This window comes from Rattus norvegicus, chromosome 17 (genome assembly GCF_036323735.1).
Source record: "Rattus norvegicus strain BN/NHsdMcwi chromosome 17, GRCr8, whole genome shotgun sequence".
Classification (NCBI taxonomy): Eukaryota; Metazoa; Chordata; class Mammalia; order Rodentia; family Muridae; genus Rattus; species Rattus norvegicus.
The window spans coordinates 85,820,446-85,843,900 of NC_086035.1; the positions used below are offsets into that span (position 1 = coordinate 85,820,446).

The window sequence follows — 23,455 nt, forward strand, 5'->3', positions numbered from 1 at the left end:
AAATCAGTAAAATTTTAATATGCAAATAGTTTAAAGTTATTAAAGTTTACTAAAGTTATAAAACAAACTTAAGTCATTTTACTCATTTCTAATACAAGTTTCATAACCAGAACAGAGTGTTTTCTTCTGAGAAGTTGGGGTGAAGAGTCTGTTGTCGAAGCTTGGTACATCGGCAGCTGCTGATGAGTGCTTGAAATGTTCAGGCCCTGGATTAAGCACTTAAGGGTTAAGCATTATTACTTACTGTCTACGAGAAGAAACTAAGACATACAAATATTACAGCTCTAAGTGCTGAAGCTACGTTCCTTATTTGAGAACAATTTTGTTATGAAATTCAACAGATAATAAAACTGTCAGTCATCTCTAACCAATGGAATGCATGAGCAAATTTAAGCAAATAATTTAACATTGTTCTGATATAAAAAAGCTAATTTTTCCTCTGGGTTAAATTTTAAATTTAGAAGTCATTTATTATCTGTAAGTTGTCCTTCTCCCTGATGAAGTGGGAAGAAGCCGGATATGATGGCATGTTCCCTTCGACCTGGGACTAGGCAGGCAGAGGCAGGTGGAGAACCTCTTGTGTGTTCAAGGCTAGCCTGGTCTACATAGGAAGTTGTAGGTCATCTAAGGGCCATACAGTTTAGACCCTGCCTTAAAAGTGTTGTAACCCTTCTCTTCCCATTCCCCCCTTCCCTTGTGTTGTCTTTTTTAATGACAGGTTGAGAAATTCGTAATTATGACATGAGTTCCACTTACCAATTCTTGATCTTAGAGCCTGAGCCATTGGAATTCTGTTTAGGACATTTCCCCCATTTTTCTGTCCTGTTTCTTTGACCTTAAGTTTATTGCAATTTCTTTGCTAATTTCCCTTTCTTCCTTATCCACAGAAATTTCCATGCAGTATCGACATGATGGAGCTTGTCCAACAACTAGTAAGTCGTCCAGCTGGGTTAGTAACCTGGGCTTTCGGGCTCTTAGTTCAGGACCTTTCTGTTATGTTAATGTGTATACCTTTGAGGGTCTAAGTTCTACTTTCCAAAATGCATTCGATTTTTATTGTGTAGATTTTTTTCTCTTACAAAGATGCCTTCGTATACTGCTTTTTCTCGTGCGTAGGATTGGTATTACAGTCAAATAGTGCAAATTTTAAGTATTATTGGTTTTTTACTATGGTACCTATGTTTTACAATTGTGATCTCTCCCATGGTGACATTCTGTTTTCAGTATTTGGCTGCCATTTTAGCCTTAATGTAGATACAATTTTTCAGTATTTGTACATCAGTTACCTTTGGTTTGGACATCTATATGTGTTGAAACTTATATTGAAGTTTAGAAGGTAAAAATAAAAGTTCTGTAAGGTTAGAAGGCATAATGAAATTTTGTTTTATATCTTTAGATTGTGCTTTAAGGTTGATTGTTACATCCTGTAGCGATACTATGTTGATACCATTTTTAAAGCAATTTTCAAAAATATATTACACTAAAGAAAGTGTCACTATTGAGACAGTGCACCTGGCATATTATCTCAGTTGCTAGGCCATGTGTTACTAAGTGAGATATGTAATATTTAGAGAGCTACACTGTGGAATAGTGAATAAAGCCTTGTGTTTTAATAGTTGAAGCCATAGGTCTGGGAGACGCACTGAGACTTTGTTAAGCTGATTCAGTCTGTGCCTGTGTTTTTCTCTGTGTTTGAGAATGATCTTAACCTGACGTCCTTTCTTCCTTACTTAAAAGCCTTCTCAGAGTTGCTGAATGCAATACACAATGGTAAGTTTTATTAGATCTTCTCTGCTGGTTCACTTATTGCAAACGTTGCCTTTTATCAAAAAGCTCAATTGAAAGTTAGCATGGTATATTGATTAGACAGAGTCTAGTGCTTCGGCGAGCCAGTGAGTTGTTCTGTAGCTCAGAGCTCTGTATCCTGTCTTTGGAGGTGCGGTCAGTCAGTCAGGTTCATCTGTCTGCCATTGTTTGTTTCTGAAAGTTCTGTGTTTGCAAATTAGTCTACTACTTTCTAGATCTTTCTCACTAATGTAATTATAGAAATTACAATAAAAAACAATAGAAACTTGATTTTAACCACAATGTGAGATGTGAATTTTGCTTTTTCATATAATTTTATTTTAAGACCTTTATTCCTGCATTTTATGTAGTGAATAAGTATTTGAAATTGTATTTATTTTGGGAGCAGCTTTCACACTATAGTTATATCTTCTGTTTGGAGTCCAAGTCAGCATATAAGGCAAATTCTGTCACTTTTCATTAACAGTATAATTATAATGCTGGTCATTATTGTGGAGTGTGAGAAGATTTCTTTAGTTTCCCCAACTTTTTTAATCCTTTTGCATTAATTTTTTTTTAAAATGATGTTCTATTTGTAAGTGTGCATGCATATACATTTTGAAGAGTGCATTCTCTCTCCCATAAGTGCCATGGATTAACTCAGTTTGGCGGTGAGTGCTTTTACCTGCTTTTTTCTTGTTCACCTTGAAAATATCTCTTCCCATTATTAGTACTATTAATGTGGGTTTTAGCAGGTGAGGTTGAGAGAGAAATACAAGTATTTCCTTCATCCTGTATTACAGAGAAAAGACGTGAATGAACCCTTTTTTTTTTAGCTGAAAATGCAAATGAAAAATGGATTTCCAGTAAATGTTTTTTAGTCTATGGTGACTTAACCCTTCAGATAAAAAATATGCCTGTCAATAGAGTAACTTGAAGTTTTGGTTTGTTGTGTATTGTTTAATGTTAAAGTCAGATTAACCATACTGCCATAGACATGTACCATTTTGTTTTCTTTTTTACTTAAAAAAGGTGTGTATATGTATGTGTGCACATGTGTGTGTGTGTGTGTGTGCCTGTGTGTATGCACACATACACACGTACAGGAGATGGGCAGAGCGTGGTGTGTAGAGATGAGAGGGCCGTGTAGGCTGTAGCATTATCAGGGCTGTGCTGCAAGCACTCTTAACCACATTGTCATTTTGCTGCTTCTTAACTGGGGTGTGTGTGTCTTGTCTGTTAATATGTGCACACATGTACTGCAGGTATGTGTATTTGTGTTTGCTGGAAAGTTTCAGACTCCCTTTTTCACAGACTTCTGCTAAGTATGTACTAGTTCTTCTGTTGCACACTCTGATGTCAGGAAGACATGTTTTCTGTTCACTTACGTTCTCATCATTAAGATGAATAGCAGTGCTTTTCCTCACTATTACACAGCCAGTCCTAGGATCTTCTCTCTTTAGCACTGGAATACTGTCTCCTTTCCAGCTCTGTGAGATAGACTTGGGAAGTACACACACACACACACACACACACACACACACACACACACACACACACACACACACACACGCCCCTGGGTCATAAGATAGACTTGGGAAGCACACACATGCTCCTGGGTCACACTGCTCGATTTATACAGAGGCTTCTAGTTGTCCTCCCTTCTGTTGTTAGCTGTTTTCCATAGATGGCACCATATATCAGGTTGAGGAAATTTGTTTACTCACTTGATCTCCTTGTTTTAGGTCACTCAGAATTCCTGTATTTCATGCTAGTTTTGTTCACTGTATATTTACTGACAGTTTTATTTCACACTAAGTACTTGGCCTGTAACTATGGAAATGCTATTCACAGTATTTTCATCCTAACATTCCATTACTCTTCATTCCATGCAACCTTTTGGGATTTTTTTTCCCCCTCTTCCTCCTCCTTCCCCTCCCTCTCCCCTCCCCCTCTTCCTCCCATCCAGTCTCTGGTCCTCCCCCCCCCCCCCCCAGTGTAGTTAAGGATGACCCTGATACCATAAGTATTAGTTCTGCTTTTACTCTTCAAATGCTGGGATTATAGATGGGGGCTGTGCGTCTGGCTGTGTTTTCATTACCTCTGTTTCCTTCTTTATGATGCCTTCTGCATATGTGTTACGAGAAGACAGGATCAGATGTTGTAAGGCATATAATACTCTTAAATCATCAATTCTTGGCTTACATTCTTCTTGGTGGGGAGTCAAAACAATTGTTGTGATTTAGAGAGTGGTATCAGTATCTGAAATCCTTAGTTTTCACATAGAGAACACTTATTCTCAGTACAAGAATCTGTAAAATACAGAACCTTTTTCTTCAGGACTGAGGTCTGTCTCCTCTATTTGATAAATAAATATACATTAAGTTCTCTTCATATAAGATTATTATGCTTGGGGGGTGTATATAGAATAAATGCATCCTGCTTTGGTGGGATACAATTTAAACATGGGATACGTTTTTATTAGTAGCATTTTGAAGAAACCTCGTGAAGATTCATGATCTGTAATAGGGAAGAGTTCAGAGTGAAGGATACACAGTGCTGGGGACATAGCCTTTGTCCTGCCTGCTGAGAGCAGTTTGCTGTTTGGTACAGATGAGCAGACGTCATCCAGTTTCCGTACACATTTAGCACACGCAGTCCCGTCCCACTCGGGTGGGACGTGTCAGTCACTTTCTTGCTGCTTTGAGAAAACACCATAGCAAAAGGCAACTTTGGGAGGAAATGATTTATTTCAGCTTATAACTGTCAGATGCCAAGGTATCTTCCAGAAAAGTAAGGGCAGGCATTCAAGACACAAATGCAAAAACCATGTAAGAGCCCTTCTTATTGGCTTGCTCCTCCTGCTTGCTCAGCCTGTTTTCTATAGCACCTAGGAGTGCTAACCCAGGGGCTGTGCTGACCCAGAGGGACATTTCCTCAATTGAGGGTTTTCCTTCCCAGATGACTCTTATCTTTAGTCAAACTGACATAAAACTAGTCAGACTGTGCAAGGTGTTAAGTAATAACTGATATTTGATTCAGAACATAAGAAAAATTAGCTTTTAAATCAATAAATACAAAAGTAGTTGGCTTTTTTTTTTTTTTGAAAAAACATAGTACACTTGTTATCTAGGAAGGTTCTTTTGGTCATTGCACTTAAGAATTGAAAAAACTTAATACCGAGACAGAAACCAAATAGAATTTTGTTAATGGTATAGCCAGATATTATGGGGACTCAAAGAGGAATGTGAAAGTCAGCCAACCTCCTACCAGCCTCCTCCAAAAAACCAAAAACCACAAACTTAGAGTTGTCAGTGAATTAAGTAGCCGTTTCTGGAGGGAAAGGAACATGAATTCACTGGTATTTAGTACATACAACAAGTGCATTCGTGCAGAAAAAGAGAATTGTAGCTGGCATATTAAAGTTGCAGTGAGAACAGGTGCCTGTGCCATCATTGAGGCTGGAAGAAGAAGCCCACAGGAGGGAAGGGGGATGGGTATTAAAGGCAGGTAACATAGGCAGAGACCACCCCAGACTGTGGGTCTCTGCCTCTCTTTGCATCAAGAAGCCTCTGATGATATATGCAAGTGTAGCAGATGTCTGTTAATGTGAGGACACACCATGACCAAGGCAGCTCTTATAAGGGACAACATTTAACTGGGGCTGGCTTACACATTCGGAGGTTCAGTCCACTCTCATCAGTAGCACTAAGCATGGCAGTGTCCTGGCAGGCATGGTACTGTAGAAGGAGCGGAGAGCTCTACATCTTACGATGAAGGCAGCAGAAGATGGTCTTCCAGGCATCTAAGTCTTGCCCCACCTCCCCAGTGCCACTCCCTGGGCCAAGCACATTTAAACCACCACAGCAGAATATCTAATTTTTTTTGCTCTTGTTAAAATACCTTTTGCTTGTTTGTCCTAGTTATTATGGAATGAATTTTTTTTTATTTGTACGCTTGTCTTTGTAATTTAACTGTATATTTCTGGTGAACGCAGTTTTATCTTGGTTTTCTTGCTCCCAGTTTTATTTCTGTTTCCATCTCATTGTGTGTTTCTTAGTAGTTACTGTGTATTAGCTAGATGGATGGTGGGGCAGGAGAGTGACTGGGTAGATAAGAGTTTGTGGATCAGTAGTCACTGCCATCCACTCTCTTTTTGCATTGTCATTTCTGTCTCTTCTGAACTTGAGAGAACTTTCCTGGACCATGTGCGTTGTAGGATTCAGTTCATTGGACTCAATGAATGTAGGTTGATTTGGATCATAGCTGTAAACCTTGTACAGAATGGAAAGAGAATGATGTTAGAGATCTTGGTGGTGGAGGGACAGAGGGATGGATGGCCTTGTAGCTGAGAGCACTTGCTCTTGCTGAGTGTTGGTTTTATGTGTTCTTGCATGTACATATATGCAACATATGGATTCCTGGTGCCTGCAGAAGTTAAAAGAAGGCATCAGATTATCTGGAACTGGAGTTTTGGGTAGTTGAGAGCCATTAAGTTTGTGTTGGGAATTGAACCTGGGTCTAGTCTAAGCCACCTCTCCAGCTCCCCACCATTTTTTCCTTCTTAAATAAAAAGAGTAGATAGAGAAGATTTAGAAGGTCTTACCAAGTGTTTATGTCAGGCTGTGAGTGAAAATCAGTGTCTTCCTTTACGTTTTGGGGCCGTGAAAGGAATATTTTGTGGTATTTATAACACAACCTGAGTTCACAAAGGGCCCCAAAGCAGGATTAGTAGATTGCACTTGGCCTGGGTCATCTCTGTAAACATCCCAATGCAATAGCAAAACCATACATCCCAATGCAGTATCCAAACCATACATCCCAATGCACTATCCAAACCATACATCCCAATGCAATATCCAAACCATACATCCCAATGCAATAGCAAACCATGAGCCTTGAAGACCGAAGGTCTTTATTCACCACAGCTTTGCCTCTCAGGATTCTACTTCTGTGATTATTGTTGCATACGGTTGGATGGTAATTTTGGCTTCATATTATGGCAAGGGCAGGTGGATGAGAAGATTATATTATTACTTACTTAACCTAGAAATTTTAAATTAGTACTTTAAATGCTAAAATGGCTGTAGCTACCATTTGTTGAACCATAATATGAGGTGACATTGCTAAAACCTTTAAATGGGCATTGTCAAATTAAGATAGCTTTTTGTTTAATAATATGGAGACCCAGAACACTTGAGTAATTTTGATTATGATCATATACCGGAGAGCATCAGACAGACTCTCTCAGTTTTTATCTCAGCCAGAAGCTTGTCCTTAAAAAGAGCATGCGCTGTTTGGCTCTCAGTATGCACTTGAGGTCTGAGCTTGGATACTGTGTGTGCTGTGCTTTCACCGACAGAACTTGTAAGCTGTTAGGGCCAAGGCACTTGGTAAAGTGTATGCTGGACCTCAGTCAGATCCCTGGTACTTAAGTAAAAGGCAAGGTGTGGTGGCAGGCATTGAACCCTTCCTTTAAAGTTTTGCGTAGTGTTTCTTTATTTTCCTCTCGCCCTCATCTCCCCAGGTTGGAGGCAGTGTCACTCCACAGCTTCCATCGTCTTGGATTTACAATCCTCACTTCTGCCTCCTAATTGTGGGACTGTAGGCACAGACCACCGTGCCTAGCTTTACTAGATTATAAATGCTTGCTGTGATCATAGCAAGGCCAAGTTCTTTCTGCTGTTTTACATATTGTGTTGTAGAAAGCTAACATTTGTTGACTAAAAGGGAACACTCCACATTCAGCATTGTCTTATTAGGCACGTGGCTCCCGCAGAGGCCTTGCGCTCAGTTCCCAGCACTGACATGGCAGCTCACAACCGTCTGTCACTTGGGTTCTGAGGAATCTGACACCTTCTTTTAACCTTCTTTGACCCCTGCACACAAACGCGCGTAAACACACACACACACACACACACACACACACACACACCTTTTTCTCAGTCATCTTTGTATATAAATAAATATTCCTTTTGCTAAAGTGCTGTTTGTGTTCTGTCTAACATGACTAAACTTTTATGTCATATTTTCTTGTGTGTGCGTGCATGCGTATGAACATTTATGCCTAATGTTGGGTGTCTGCTGTCTCTTTACACCCTGTTTTTGGCTAGACTGGCCAGCAGGCCTTTGGCTGCTCATGTCCACTGCCCTCCTGTTGGAGCTCCATGGTACCTGGTCTTTACGTGGGTTCTGGGGATTGGACTCAAGTTTTTGTGTTTGTATGGCAGCCGCTTTACTGATGGTTCCTCTCCACGTCTCTAAGTGTGTTATGTGTTAGCTGTCGTTCCATGTTTGTTGTTACACTTCAGTGACTTTTTATTCTGGCCTTAAATGACCATTGGTAGATGTGTTTGACCCTCTCTTTTGGGGTTGCTTGGAGAAGATCTCTGTTTTCAGTGTTTTGTTTTGTTATTTTTGTATGTCTCTCCTTTCAGTAAAATACTCCACCAGGTTCTTTCTGCAGACCTCTTCCCTTGATCTGAGACATCCCTAGGTGCTCTGGTTTTTTTTTTTTTTTTTTTTGTTCTTTTTTTCGGAGCTGGGGACTGAACCCAGGGCCTTGCGCTTCCTAGGCAAGCGCTCTGCCGCTGAGCTAAATCCCCAGCCCCGTCAGTGCTCTAGTTTTTGTTCTTTGGTTTTGACCATTGCCTTCATGAAGTATGGGAAACCGTGCTGTATTGTAGGGGCAAGATGGATGACCATGAGTGAGCCACACAGTGAGTGATACTTTGGGTTAAAGTAGAAACATCCTGTCTGTAGTTAGCCAGATTTGTTAGTATTTCAGAACTTATCATCTACTTTTGATAGATTCTATGTTGTTTTTTTTGTTTGCTTTTGTTTTTGTTTTTCTTTGTTGTTTGTTTTTTTTTTTTTTTTTTTTTTTTTAATCCTGAAGACAGTTTCTTTGTATATAATTCTGGCTGTCTTGGACCTCACAATGTAGAGCAGGCTGACCTTGAACTCAGAGAATCCCCTGTCTCTGCCTCCCTCAGGCTGATTAAATGTGTGCACCACTACTGTACCCAGTGTCCTGTTTTAAATACAACCTAAAGTTTAGTTTTCTGAACAAAATGGTGCTTTTCTACAGTCACTACTTAAAACTGTAATGCAAAGCACAGGCGAGCAGAGGCTCAGCCTTAGATCCCACAAGATCACTTACTGTGTCTTAGGGCTCTCAGGTGTTCCCATGGTGGCTTTTAGAGCTACTTAACCTTGCCGTTTGTTTGTCCGTGCATGCAGATGTCACCAGCATAGATGTGAATGAAGGTCAGAATACACGTTTGTGGAGTCAGCTTTCTCATTCTTCTCTGATAGATTTTGGGGATTGAGCTCAAGTTGTCAGGCATGTGTAACAATGAGTTAGCTGCTGCTCTCCTGCTGGTGAGGGTGAGGGTGAGGGTGAAGATTCACCCGCCATGTCTAGATTGTGTAGGTGTGGTATGCCTACAGGAATCTACAAGGCCATGATAATTGTCTTGTAACTCAGACTTGTAACAAGAAATGGTTTCTACTAGTTCTGATTAAGCTTGTTTCTTACTTAATTCCCATCTTTTTTTTTTTTTTTTCCTTTTCTTTTTTTTCAGAGCTGGGGACCGAACCCAGGGCCTTGCGCTTGCTAGGCAAGTGCTCTACCACTGAGCTAAATCCCCGACCCCCCATCTTTTTTTTTTTTTTTTTTAATACATGTGTGTGTTTGCATGCGAACATGCAGGCACACACACACACATAGACATACACACAGTCTGTGTCTGTCTGTCTGTCTATCTGTCTGTCTCTCTCTCTCTCACTTTAAATCTAAGTTCCCCATAAGAGGAAATATGCAGCATTTCTAAGTTTAGCTTATTTCATTTAATGTTATGATACACAGTTACGTCAATTTTTCTATATTCTTGATTTCCCTTTTCTTTATGGCTCTAAAAAAATGTTTTTGTGGGGCTGGAGAGATGGCTCAGCGGTTAAGAGCACTGACTGCTCTTCCAGAGGTCCTGAGTTCAAATCCCAGCAACCACATGGTGGCTCACAACCATCTGTAATGGGATCTGGTGCCCTCTTCTGGTGTGTCTGAGGACAGCTACAGTGTACTCACATAAATAAAATAAATCTTAAAAAAAAAGTCTGTGTTGCTGGGCAGTGGTGGTACACACCTTTATCCCCAGCACCCTGGAGGGAAAGGAGGTGGATCTCTGAGTTCGAAGCCATCGAGTCTAAAGACTGAGTTCTAGGACACGCAGTGAACCCCACTCCCGGAATCAACCCTAGTGGATAGGCACCACATTTTCTTTACCCATTCATTTGGTGATGGGTGTCTAGGCTCATTCCTTTTCATGGCTTTTTGGATGGAGCAGCTCGGAGCATAGCTGATCAAGTATCTCTCTATGGTTTGCTGACTTAGAGTCCTGTTACCGTAATAGAATTCCAAAGGTTGGGTCACATGGTTGTTTTCTTAGTTTATTTTAGAAATCTCTACAGCGATTTCCATAATAACACAAGATTACCTTTCCATCACCAATACGTAAGCATCCTCTTTTCCCACATCCTCGCCATAATTTGTTGTCATTTGTTGTGTTGGTGACACTGTTCTGGCTGGGGTGAGGTGTCCCTGCTTTATCTTTGTTTATTTGTAAATCAGTTAGCTGTAATAGAGACCAAATGCCCTTTCCCTTGCCGTTACCGCTTCAGGCTTCTTTCACCCTGCTTACTTGTGCTTAAGAATTGTTGTTGTAAAATATAAAAAATTAAAAAAGTATGGCTGTCTTTTATCCCCTACTAGGTCCTGCACCATAGTGCCCCAAGATATCTGCTGGATCTCTTAATTCTCAGCCAGCAAAGCGTCTCACCCACTCTGCTCCATCCCATATCACACTGCCGAAGGCCTCTCTCTGAGCCTGACAGCAGTCTCTCTACCCATCTAGTTCCCAAGGCAGGTTTCCATGCCAGAAACACACATCCCAACTCCGTGGTGGCCCAGACCAGCCGCCCCACACTCCACTAGACTTAAATCTACACATGAAAGACCGCACAACACAATAACCTTTGACCCAATTGGTAAGATATAATTGCTCACCTAAACATACAAAGCCCAGTACCATCCATCCCTTAAGAACATTAATTACAACCTGTAAATACACAGAGCGGAATCTTAATGTCACCTGCCATGGCTTCTCTCCCTCTCCCTCCTGTCTCTTCCTGTCTCCTCCTCTTCCTTCAAACTTCTCTCCAGCCCATCCTTCCTTCTCCTCCAGCGACAGGCCTCCTTCTATCCTGTACCTGCCCCTCACTTGTATTTTACAAATTAAATGGGGAGAAGGTTCTGGTGAAGTCACCTGAGTCCTGAGTACATGACTAGGCAGCTGTCCTTGGGGCAGTGGAATTAGCACCAAAATACAGATAACTCCAGGGCAAACCACAACAAAGAATTATTGAGGACTGTGTCCCTTTTTTTTCCAGGTGTAATAGTGACTAAGTGCCAAGAACTTTGTAATGTTTGCCCAGCCCTGTTGCCTTGATTCTCTTCTTGTTCATCAGCAGCACTGTGTGAGCTCTTCATTGCTGCCAGTGAATTGTGTTTTACACGATTCCTACAACAGTCTGCCTGGGTAAACCGCTAGTGACTTCCTCCTGTGTCCAGTGGAACAGTTACCTTCCATTGCTGTTGGGTTGGTACCCGTCCTCTTGCACAGTTGCCTTGCACAGGTCTGGAGGTGCTGCCTGCACCTTTGCTTCCCGCACACTGTCCCTCTGTTGTGTAGTGAGTGCTCTTGGACACCGGCTCATCCCAGGGAATCCCTTGCATCCCCAACTGTGACCCAGGGCTGTGTGATTCACCCGCCCTACCCACCACAGTCTCATGTAGTCCTCATTTCTGCCAAGTTTCTTGAAAGCAGAGACCATATGTGTTACACAGTGCTACCCAAGGTTTAGAATAATGTCTGGGAAACAGTGACTTCTCAGATATTTGCAGGATGAATACACCAGTTTTTTTCTCTAGAAACTGGTGATTCAGAAATGATACAAAAATCTAAATTCTAGGTGTAGAGCCTTTAAAGTGTCCTAGTTCTCCGTCTTTCTATTTGAAGAAGGTTGTACATGATTTTTATCAGCATGAATCAATATTTATGTTCTTTAAAATAAACCCCACTCATAAGCTGATATAACTTCTAATTATTATTACCTTCTAGAAGTATAGAGTGGGTGTTTTCTTGACACCCCCCTCCTTTCCCTCCATTTCCTCCTTTCTTCCTTTCATGGTTAAAACAGGTTTTTCAGTTTGGATACTTACTGAGACACTGGAGAGACTGTCACTTTGGCCTTTTACTCTGTACCAGGAGCCTTACCAACTCCTTCCTTGCTAGGGTCAGGTGTCCCGTCACCGCCCCCCCCCCCCCCCCCCCCCCCGTGTGTGTGTGTGTGTGTGTGTGCGTGTGCGTGCGTGCGCGCGCGCGCACGGCTGGAGGAGGCCTTTAAGGGCTCCACTGCCCAGTTGTCAGCCCCATTGCGTGGGCTACGTTTGTGTTTTAAATGAGGGTGTTAGTGATCTGTGCTGAGCTTCTCATGCTCACACCTAACATAAGGCTTTTCACACTTCTGTTGTTTCTTTCCCAGAATACATGGGGCGGCGGTGCCCAGTAACTGTTAGTTTGTTCTCCCGCTTCTCTTCCTTGCTCTTGTGGATAGAGTAACATCTACATCCTCATCCCCTTTTTCCTTACGGCTTTACCTGATACAACAGTGAGCAAAGGTTTTCATCAAGTTGTCCTCATTTTCTTGTCCCCCGTGTTTTCAGAATTGAGAATCGGCTGCTCCCCTGTCTTCCAGGCTGTCACTTGAGGCAGTCCTGCTCCGGTTCTCAGTAGAAGCCACCTCTGCTTTTGCAGCTGTTATGTGTGAAGGTCTTTTATTAGTGGATTCAAAATTAGTCTTGTTGTAGAGTATTTTGTACATTGTAGTCTTTCTAGAACAAGTTTTCTTTCCATTTTATTGCTTCTCAGTCATGATTTCTAGGGCTCTAAGCGTTTTGAAAGGCTTACCGAGTTTTAAAGCCATGGCTGTCAGCTGCTTCATTCTGCCGAATGGAAACCTCGTGTTGTTGTTAGAAATGCTGACAGTGCTTAAAACTGTTCTTGTTTACCAAAAACACTTGCTCTGTGAGACGTGAAATAGGTTCTTTAGACAAATATCTTATGAAAAGTTAGTGGTAGTTTCTTCTAACATAGTTTTAAACACTAATTAAAATTTATTAGTAGGGAAGGGATCAAGGAGAAATCTTGTCTGACCAATTTGACTGCTAAATTATGAGATACTTAAATAAAATTTCTTTGGTTGCAGGTATTTATAACAGCAATGATGTAGCCGTTTCCTTCCCAAACGTGGTGTCTGGCTCAGGATCGAGCACTCCCGTCTCCAGCTCTCATATACCTCAGCAGTCGTCTGGGCATTTGCAACAGGTGGGAGCTCTCTCCCCCTCGGCTGCGTCATCTGTAACCCCCGCTGCTGCTACAACTCAGGTATGTCATAGCTCAGAGCCAGCCTTAGCTATGCAAGAGCTTCTCTCCCACAAAAATTCAGAAAATGTAGGAGAAAGTAGGAGTCAGTTTAGGGCTTTTGTGGGCTATTCTCTCTCTTTTTTAAAAGACCATTTGAAGTTGCAAAATAGTATTTGAAAATCTTCGGTGTAAGTTATTTTAATTAACGTAGGAGAGGCTGCAGGAGAGGACATGGCGCAGGCTGGAGGAGCGGCTCAGTGGCTCAGTGGCTCTGTTCTTGTGGACAGCCCGAGTTCTGCTGGCTCCCAAGCACCCGTGCCTCCAGCTCCAGGGGCCGATTGTCCTGTCCTCTGTTGGCCTCAGCACTCGTGCGCACGCACTCACCCATCGTACATAGAGTAAAATGATAATAGGAAGGATATCCCCAAATATTATATTCTCTTAAAAATAATCCACTTTTAAATGCTTTCATACATGCAAGTTTTTCTTTTTTCTTTTTTTCTTGTGGGAGACAAATGTTCACTAATAAACATTTGATCACTTTTCTCTGCTTCCTGTCACAATCTGGTCTGTAGCTCAATACGCAACCTTGTTTATGGGATCTGTATATTATTTTCAGTTCTTAAATACATTGCTTTACTGTACGAGCCAGTGCTCTACCACTGTCTGTATCTCACCCAGCCCTTGGTTTTCCTTTTCTTTTTTAATTATTTTAATTTGGGGTCTCAGCTGAGTTGCCCAGGGTTCTTTGAACTTATTCTTTGGGCTAATTAGGCCTTGCATTTGTGGCCTGCTTTTTAGACTCCTCAGTAATGGACACTGGTCAGTTCTGGCAGGCCTGGCAATAGGAATGTTGCAAAGACAAGAGATAAAGAGGAAAAACCATAGACTTGTTTTTATTTTATTTCATGCATGTGAGTACACTGTAGCTGTCTTCAGACACACCAGAAGAGGGCATCTGGTCCCACTACAGATGGTTGTGAGCCACCATGTGGTTGCTGGGAGTTGAACTCAGGACCTCTGGAAGAGCAGCCGTGCTCTTAACCACTGAGCCATTTCTCCAGTCCACGGTTGTATTGTATTAATAAGACAGTTAAGTGTTTTGGAACGCCATATAAACAGACACCTCCAATGGCAATATAGTTTGAGAGTTCTAAATCTCTCTCTCTCTCTCTCTCTCTCTCTCTCTCTCTCTCTCACACACACACACACACACACACACACACACACACTCACTGAATTATTTATTTGTGTGAGTGGATGTGTGTGTTTGTCTTTGATGTATGTGCGCAGACGGCTGTGCACGCTTAGAGAACTCGTCTGCGTGAGCCCTAGCTCTGGCTCTTGCTGAATTCTAAGCTGAATCAGTACAAACTTTAGCCTAGTTTCTAGTATGTGGGACTACAGAATCCATGTGCATTTTCTTGGTGTTTTATCATCAGAATACAGTGTTAGAGTAGTGTGATGTGTGTTTATGAATGATGTCGTCCAGATAGGAGAACGAGCAGCCGTTCAGTGCAGAGCGTCAGTGGTGCAACGTGTCCTGCCGTCTGTGGACACGGAATCTGACTGGGGAATGAGTGAGGCTCTCCTGTGACTTTAGAGGGTCTTCCTTCAGGCTACGTGACTAGAGAAGCAGGGGAGTGAAGTCATGCTGGGTTAGAGCGTGTGAGTGCCATGTCACAAGCAGTTCAGTTTAGTCAGAGGAGAGCTTAGACCAGGTCTCACTTTTCATTTTCAGTGTGCACGTCATCTTCTGCTTCTGTAAAGCTCTGTTTTAATCATTGCTGTTAGTTACAGGCTGAATTAAGCAGAGCCTCATTCCTTATCCATTGTGTTGGTGTGTGTGGTCAGTGTCTGTATCAGGGAGGGAGAGCTGCATGGGGAAATGGGAGTGAGAAAGAAATTCACGCGGTGTAAGGAATCCCTGCATGTACACAGACCTTACGCACGCACGCACGCACATACAAACGCAGTTTGATTCCCATAGTACTTGCTGAGAGCAGCATGCGTTTCTACCTAGTGGTAAATGCATTCTGCCTTGAAGCGGAAGCCTATTTAGTCTGGCTTATCTGCTGCTGTAGCAACCATCAGTCTCCAGGCAGCTGAGGTACACTGACCTCTAAGGTGAGCTGAGGCAGATCTCCTTCAGTGTAGATGCCTGAGACACTAATAGTGGTGTTGAATGTGAAATGTTATAAGCAGTCTGTAAAGGAAAAGTAAGAAACCATTTTGACTGCATTATGAGAACTGCAGACTCATCATGTCTCCTCCACTTCATGGTAGTGTTTAAGCCTTAAGTCCACTTCATGGACAGTGTGTTGATGTAGGTAGTTACTTACTCTTTGGTCTTTTAAAACAAAGCAATGTTAAAAGGTGGATAGTGAACGTTACCGGTATTTAAAATACGACTCTAGATGTCATGTCCCAGCTATTAGAAACTGTGTAAGGACCTAGCATGTGCAAGGGCCAGGGTCCACTCACCAGCACTACCTAAAGGAAAGGAGGACCCCCCCCCCCCCCACACACACACCCAGGCACATGCGTGTCACCCCCTCCGTCCCTCTCTCCCCTCCGGACAGATACTTTAAAATGTGCACAGAGAATAGAAATATAGTAATGTTAACCAGTCCTTCCCTGCATACTTGAGTGAAGTCAGAAGCTTCAGGAACCTGGTTGGAGCTAGAACAGAAGCCCGGAGCCATCCTTACTCTTTCTGACCCGCAGTGTCAGCGAATTCAACACTTACTTTTGATGCCTTAGAAATCATCACCCAGGGAGGTGATGAAGGAGGCAGAAGTCAGGACAGGTTAGAGATGCAGAGTAGTTGGTTTGATCTGGGCTTTTAGTTAGAAACAGACCTGTAGAATTGTGTGCAGGAAGGAGAAATGGTTAAAAACAAAACAAAACAAAACAAACTCAATTTGATTTTTTTTTTTTGTATCAAACCTCAGCTTATTTGATACATTGTACTTGTTTTTAAAATAATTTCTCTTTCACCAATAATCAGTATAAATACTCGGTACATAGGCTGTCAGGAATACAGTAGTCGTACATGTAGGTCTGTACTCTTACAGAGGGTAAAATATTATGTGACATTGGTGTGTTCTGATTTGATCACATGTAAAGGACATAAATAAATTATTTTAGGAGTACCATTAACTTTTCATATTGCCCTTTAAATTCTACTATTTTCTCCTTAAAAGATAAGTGGTAACATGGATTAGATATTAACTCACTAAGAGACCTGTTCAGAATTGGTTGTTCTGCCCAGTGCTCTGTCCAGCGAAGTGCTCAGCAGTGGTTTAACTGCACTTTCGTCCCCTCCTATGTTTTAGAGACTGTTGTGGTTCATCTCGGCTTAGCCTAAGCAGTGGCTTGGAATACATTGAGCCTGTAACAGTTCGGGAACCGTCTGGGGCATTGAGTAGTGGAGGATGATGCAAGGGAACCTCACAGCGTCTGCAGTGCCTACTCAAGGGACCGGAGAGCTGCTCATGCTGGCTCTTATCTCCCCACTCCTGGGCGTTAGAGCGTCCCTGGCGGAGGCTGGCTGAGGAGTGGAGTGTGCTGGGAGCTTGTTTGACGTGTGCAGTGCGGGTCCTTGTGAAGAGCACATGGGCTTGACCCAGTCTCTGCCTAGTGTCCATTCAGATCTCCTGCAGCAGAAAGAGAAACCCTCTCTGGTCAAACATGTATTCTTAATGTTAATGTATATTATTTTAATATAACATAGTTTTAATATGAATTATGAAACATTTCAATCCTTACCTTGTACTTACAGCCTTGTATTTGTTGCTTGTGTTGAGATCACAGATGGACCCTTCACCCAGTAGTGTCACTGTCTTACAATAGAGTCTGTGGGTGAAGTACTGGTTAGAGCAGAGCCTTTGTGCTATCTAACATTTTTAATTGTTTTTACTCTTGGAAATTTGCCCAAATTAGCATCAGTATATAATTGACAATTTATCTTATCCAAGTTCATGCAAAACCAGAAATCACAATAGTTCATAGTTTGTTTTTAAAAGCTTTATGTTTCAAGTTTGTGTGTGTGTGTGTGTGTGTGTGCACATGGACAGCTTGTGTTAATAGTCAGAGGACACTTGGAGTCTGTTCTTTCCCAGCCTGCATGTTTCAGAGATTAAAGGGAGACCACTGTGCTTGTTACCAGGTGCCTCACCAGTCGGACCATCATGGCTGCAACAAAAGTTAATTTTAAAAATGACAAGCTAAAGCCTGTATCCCTGTTGAGGCACCTTTGTTGGCCCGTTCTGAGTACTAACCATATTCCTGTAGCATTGTGGTAAGAGAGGGAGTGTAGCATCAGCCCCGTTTTGTAAGTGGACACAGAATTTGAGGATAGAGACGGTTAGTGGCTTGCCGGGAGCTGAGCTGGCAGCAGATACAGGGTTGATGAAATGTTTTTCCTTTAAAGTGTGTGTGCACGAGGTAGGGACCTGGGGTGTAACTCACACATGTCAGGTAGGATACCTGCCTCACCTGTGACCTCCTGCGTTTCATTCCCAGCTCACAGACAGAAAGCAAGTGTGTGTATGCATTGGAAATGGTAATAAAGTCAAGTCGTCTTTCAGGAAGTCACTTATTTTTATGTGTATTGGTGTTTGCCCATTGGTGTCTGTACCATGTGGAAACCTGGTGCTTGCCAAAAGAGGGCTACTGCTTTTAACCACTAAGCCATCTCTCCCAGCAACCCACAAAACAGTCTTGACAAAATTTAAGAAGAATATATTTTTGTTTTATTTTTCTAAACAGGGTTTGTCTGTAGGCCTGACTGTCCTGTAGACCAGGCTGGTTTTGAACTCATGGATCTACTCGTCTCTGCCTCCTGAGTGTTGGGATTAAAGACAAGCACAGCCACTGCCCAGCTGGAAGAATACATTTTAAAATAGTGTGCCCGTGCTAGACCCTTGCAGAAGTGGCTCCTACTACATTGTAGAGCTTGCTTGAATTGTTTGGCCACCATGTTGACTAACATACGAGTTAAAGCACTGTTGGTCCTAACTTGTCCTGTAGGATAGGACTATAAAGTTTCAAGTCTACCTTTAAATTATGCATTTACTCCTAAGGATGAAAATTTCACAGGGAGTCACACCATTTACCGCTAATTTTCCTTTTTCCCTTTTTATGAAGTAGAGCCTCATGTATTTGCTTTTTGGCACAGGTTGCTAAGTTGGTGGCCCTGCGTCCACCTCCCAAGTGGGCTCATACCTCCATGTACTTATGAGATCCACTTCTTCATGTTCATTTACAATTTTGAGGAGAAAATAGTGTACCTTTTATATAATATAGCTCTTAAATAATTTATTAGACCTTGTATTTTCCATTTTTCTTTTTATTGCGTCATGTGTCAGTGGCCTGAGTACCTGTTCTTCTGTGTGTGTACCACAGCACGCATACAGAAGATAACTTGTGGGACTTGGTTCTCGCTTTCCTCCATGTGGGTCCTGGCGATTGAACTCTGAGCCTGCTGGTTGCCCGGGAGGAGCTCTCCCTCCTGTAGAGCAAACCACTTTACAGGGAGCCTGGGGTCTGTTTACTCACCATTTGCCAGAGCTCATCTCAAACACATCTGTGCTTACAGCTGAACCTTAAAATAGAAAAGATAATTTGCTAATAGCTCGATTAAACCAGAGGTAGAGTTTTGATCTTAAGGTTTTTTTTTTTTTTTTTTTTTTTTAAGATTTATTTATTATATATGAGTACACCATCGCTGTCTTCAGACACACCAGAAGAGGGCATTGGATCCCATTACAGATGGTTGCGAGCCACCACGTGGTTGCTGGGAATTGAACTCAGGACCTCTGGAAGAGCAGTCAGTGCTCTTAACCACTGAGCCATCTCTCCAGCCCCAAGGGTATTTTTTTTTAATGATAGCCTAGTCTGTTTCGGAACTACTGAGTTTATTTTATGTGTCTTGAGTTTGAACACTGCCTGACGTAGTTGCTTCTGTTTCTTATGACTGCTTGATAATTAAAATCATGAGGCATATTTTTTTTTTTAAATCTTAGGCAGTTGTTTAAAAGTAATTTAGGTTTACTTCAGTAATTGTTGAGTTTATTTTTAGTTTGTTGGTCTTTGGGTCCTATGATAAAGCAACTGTCATCACACTGAGCTCTCCCCAGTGTTAGGAGTGCTTAGATTTGGATTGGTAGACAGCCGAAGGAGCAGTCCCCAGGAACCATGACACTGTTTACAGTAAAAATAATTTTGGAGGGATATCAAGCAGAGTCTGACTTGTCACCAGGCTGGCCGTGGACTCTCTGGTGCTCCTGACTGGTGTTGTGTACTTACAGTGGTGTGTGTCTTAGGAGAGATCATCAGAACAACACAAGAGTACCTTCCTAGCCAGTAAAATCAATAATCATACGTTCTCTTTTGAAAATTTATTTTCCTTTTTGAAGCACAATCTTCTTATGTAGCCTCAAACTTGTAATCCTCCTACCTCAGTTTTGTAAATAAATAAAAAAATAGACTTTCCTAGTTTAGAATAGGCTAATGGTGGTTTTATTTAATAGTTCTGATCATGGTCATCAAGCAGGTCTGTCACTGCACTGCACGTACTGCCTTTTGTCTGATATTTATAGTCGGCTTCCTGGCCGAAGGCGACAGGAAAACAGCGCCCTCTGCATTTGAAGCTGCCACGAAGAGACATGAAACCCTTGGCAGCAGCAGGGCCCCTCCCTTCAAAAATTATTTCTAGTAAGAGTTGGACCTGCCTGTGTAGTGGCTGTGCACTCAGAGGCAGAGCCAGCCTCACTGGCCACAGAGTGAGTTCCAGGAGAAACCCTGTCTTGAATAAGGAAAACAACAAAGAGGTGGATCTCTTAAGAAACTGCTCAGAACTAGAAAGGTATTCCTGCTGGTCTGCGGTAGAACAGAGGTGGCGGCAGAGGGAAAGAAAGGGCCCACAGGCTCAGTGTGCCCTGCTGTGTGGGGGCTAAGGTCCCACCCCGCTCTCCCCACTCACCTGTCCCCTGCTATATGCAGGTCTCTCTCCTGCTATCAAGAAACCTCTTCAAAATAAACTTTCTTTCTCCTTGTAATTTTCTGTATGCTTAGTTGACCGTGTAAAAACTGTCTCACAAGTGGAACGCTTCCATGGAAAGAACCTTCGTTCTAAGCCTGAGTTTTCATGTCTGAGGCGTCTCGGTGGTCCCTGTAAGGCTGGTGTCTCCAGTTTTCTTGCTCTTGCTTATTTTATGAGTAGCTAATATTCCTAAAAGGTTGGTTGCTTTGGGAGGGGCAAAATCACTGTTGAAAATGTTTCCATAGACAGTTCTGCACACATGTGAGAGTCCGGGTGACTCAGAAAAGTCCATTCTCCTTGTACTGTGTGAATGACGGGCGGAACTCGGGTCATCGGGCTTGGGCCCTTAACCTTACTGATGGAGCCTATCTCACAGCCCGAGAGAGTTGTACATTTTAGTTCATTGTGATTTCAATGTCCATGCTATTAAACACACAGTAAGTATCCAGTGCTGATCTTTAGGTTCACGTCCCTATCACTGAAGACTAAGTTGTTTATGTAAATTATACACTGTAGGGTGTGTGTGTGTGTGTTGCACATGTGGGTGTCAAGAGGATCACCTGTAGGAGTCAGTTTTCTCCACTGAGTGGATCTCAGGATTAGAATTCAAGTCATGAAGTTTGGTTGCAAGGGCTGTTATCCACCGAGATAGCTCAGTTATTAAACATGACTTGACAATATAAATGTACTGACTCTGTGTATATCCTTAGGAAGAGAGAAAATAGAGAAGTTGCTAAGTTGAATTTTCATATTACTTAAGAACTAAAAAGTACTTTGGAATAATGGAAAGTCAGGGTTTTGGGTCTCGAGAGCCACAGCTGTGGATTATGAAAGTACAGTCTTAGTGCTTCCTGAATAATTACCTAACTGCCACCGTAGACTGTTGCTCGAGATAGCAGTTGGCCAGCAATAATTTATTGTCTAGACTTTTGCTTTGTCATAAGTGACATCATCAATCTCCTCTGAGCTGTAACCGTGTCACGAGGCCCCGTGTTTCTTCTGCTGTCATCTTGCTTCTTTACATGAGAAATACTGCTGTCCTTGGAAGTTGTTTTCAAGAGGTTTATTCTAAGATAATTATGCTTTGATTTTAGTTATATGAAAAAGGGTAAGTTAATGATTCTGTTTATTCTGACAATAATTTTAGGGCAGTAAAATGTTTCTGTTAGTTACAGTATTTTGTGTATAAGAGACATATTTCCAAAATGGCACATCTTAAGGCTATGATATTCTTGGAAAGTAGAAATGTATACATATCAAAGAAGACATTTTTATTACATTGGATTATGTAACCCCTTGGCCAGCCTTCTTGACTTCATCTGTTTAAGGGTTCAGTTTGGCTTGTTTGGCACAGGTCCCAGTAAGAGGCCCTCAGACTTGTGGTTAGCAACATGAATGAATCGCTATCTGTGGAGGAGCTCGTCAGCTAGCAGAACTGGCTTCCTGCCACGAAGACAGTACCTTTTATGGGGTCAGGACAAAGCCGGGATTGGTTGGGCTTTGCATTGTATAGAAAATATACTTGTGATGCCTGTTTGCTTTCTTTTAAGATGAAAACAGAACAGCACACGCAGCAGGCTTCTGAGTCTCTCAGAGTAGGAAGCAGCCGTGTGCTGGTCTGTCTGAAGACAGTGGTAAGCAATGGCAAGCATGGCTTTGCGTGGTCGATGCGTGCTCAGGTACACACTGACATCCCTGCCAGCCTGTGATGGGAAGAGAGTTCACACGGTTACCACACGAGCTGTAGTGTAGTAGGTTCACAGATTGAGCTACTCCTTAACAATACTGTTGTTTTCAAAATTTGGCATTAGATGGCATTAGATGTTTAAATAAAGCATTTGCTTTGCAGGTCAGCATCTGGGCTGGCCTTCTGAGAGGAGTGAGAGCACTGCCGAGACTGCCCGCAGGAGGAAGACCCGTCTGATCACCAACTTTGTGCTTCTTTCTTTTTGTTTAGGCAAACACCGCTCCTGGATCTTCTCTGAGTCAGGCACCGGCCCATGTGTATGGCAGTAGATTAAATCAGAATCCATCCATGGCCGTTCTTATAGCTCAGTCTGAGAGCAGCCAAACAGGTAAAGCCCCCCACGCCTGGTGAGGACTCTCGCCGTCTTAGGTCATTTTCTTAAAATGAAAGGAAGGAAGGATGGAAGGACGGACAGGCAGCCATTTAAGGATGTAATTAGTAGATGATTTTGGTTTTATTTTTGTTTTTCTTTCTTTGAAAACGAAAAGAATTACATTTGGATGTAAATGTTACCCTGTAAAACAGTGCTGTGCTTTTTTACTCTCTAAAATGAAAAGACTTAGGCTGAGCCATCAGCAGGCAGGAGTGCCACAATGTCTTTTCTGACGGATTTGTTCAGCCCTCAATTCTCTGCAATGAAAGTAACATTACCGTGAATAGCCCAAACCTTTATTTGCATAATTCTTGAAATTGAATTACCCAAACTTGGTTTAAAAATATTCTTGTTAGAGAATTTCTGCAGTTTTTAGTAACCCCGGGTTTTTTAACCAGTTAACATTTAGTGCATGTTCCTCCTGCACTTTTCAATTACTCGCGCATTTGTGCGTCTCATCCCATCCTGACAATTCCTCGCGGTCTGACTGGCCGCAGGGAGGGAATGGCTTTAGCAGTTCACTGAAGGGTCAGTGGCTACCTGTCGTAGAGTAAGGGGAGGCAGATAGACTGTAAAGGGCTGTGCGGGTAGATGCAAGGTGCTTACAACGTGAAGATCTCTTACTGTACCAGCTGCATATTTATCAGGGTGAACAGTTTTCGTTTATTGACACATCTAGATTTTTAATTTTTTTGCCTGTTTGGAAATATGTTACTATGTATTGGTGTGACGAGCTACTTAGCAATTTTAATTTTAGTCTTGGCCTCTCTGTGCCTTGTGACTTGTATTTGGATACAAAGTGTTAGGATTAAGAGCATCAGGCCTCGCTGTTCTCAGCACGCAGAAGAGTTGTCGCCAGCTGCGACTCATTACTTTAACCATAGAAAGTAGAAGTGGCCGAGGGAAGAGCACTGCAAACCCAAACCATGCTTCCGTGCTGTAAAATTGGAAGGAGTAAAAGAGCAGAGCATAGTCTGTGGACTTCTGCACCTGCAGAAGACGCGTATGGACAGTGT

At 42.2% G+C, this 23,455-nt stretch overlaps 1 protein-coding gene across 31 annotated transcripts in view; it reads left to right on the forward strand.

Annotated features, from left to right (window-relative positions):
- Positions 1-23,455, forward strand: part of Mllt10 (MLLT10, histone lysine methyltransferase DOT1L cofactor) — a 127,828-nt gene that overhangs the window by 90,482 nt on the left and 13,891 nt on the right. For 25 of the 31 annotated variants that reach the window (XM_039095942.2, XM_063276654.1, XM_063276643.1 and 22 more), the window contains 4 exons: positions 888-932; positions 1,738-1,770; positions 13,114-13,292; positions 22,277-22,394. In XM_039095942.2, coding sequence (XP_038951870.2) covers positions 888-932; positions 1,738-1,770; positions 13,114-13,292; positions 22,277-22,394 — 375 coding nt within the window. 31 annotated transcript variants of the gene reach the window in all.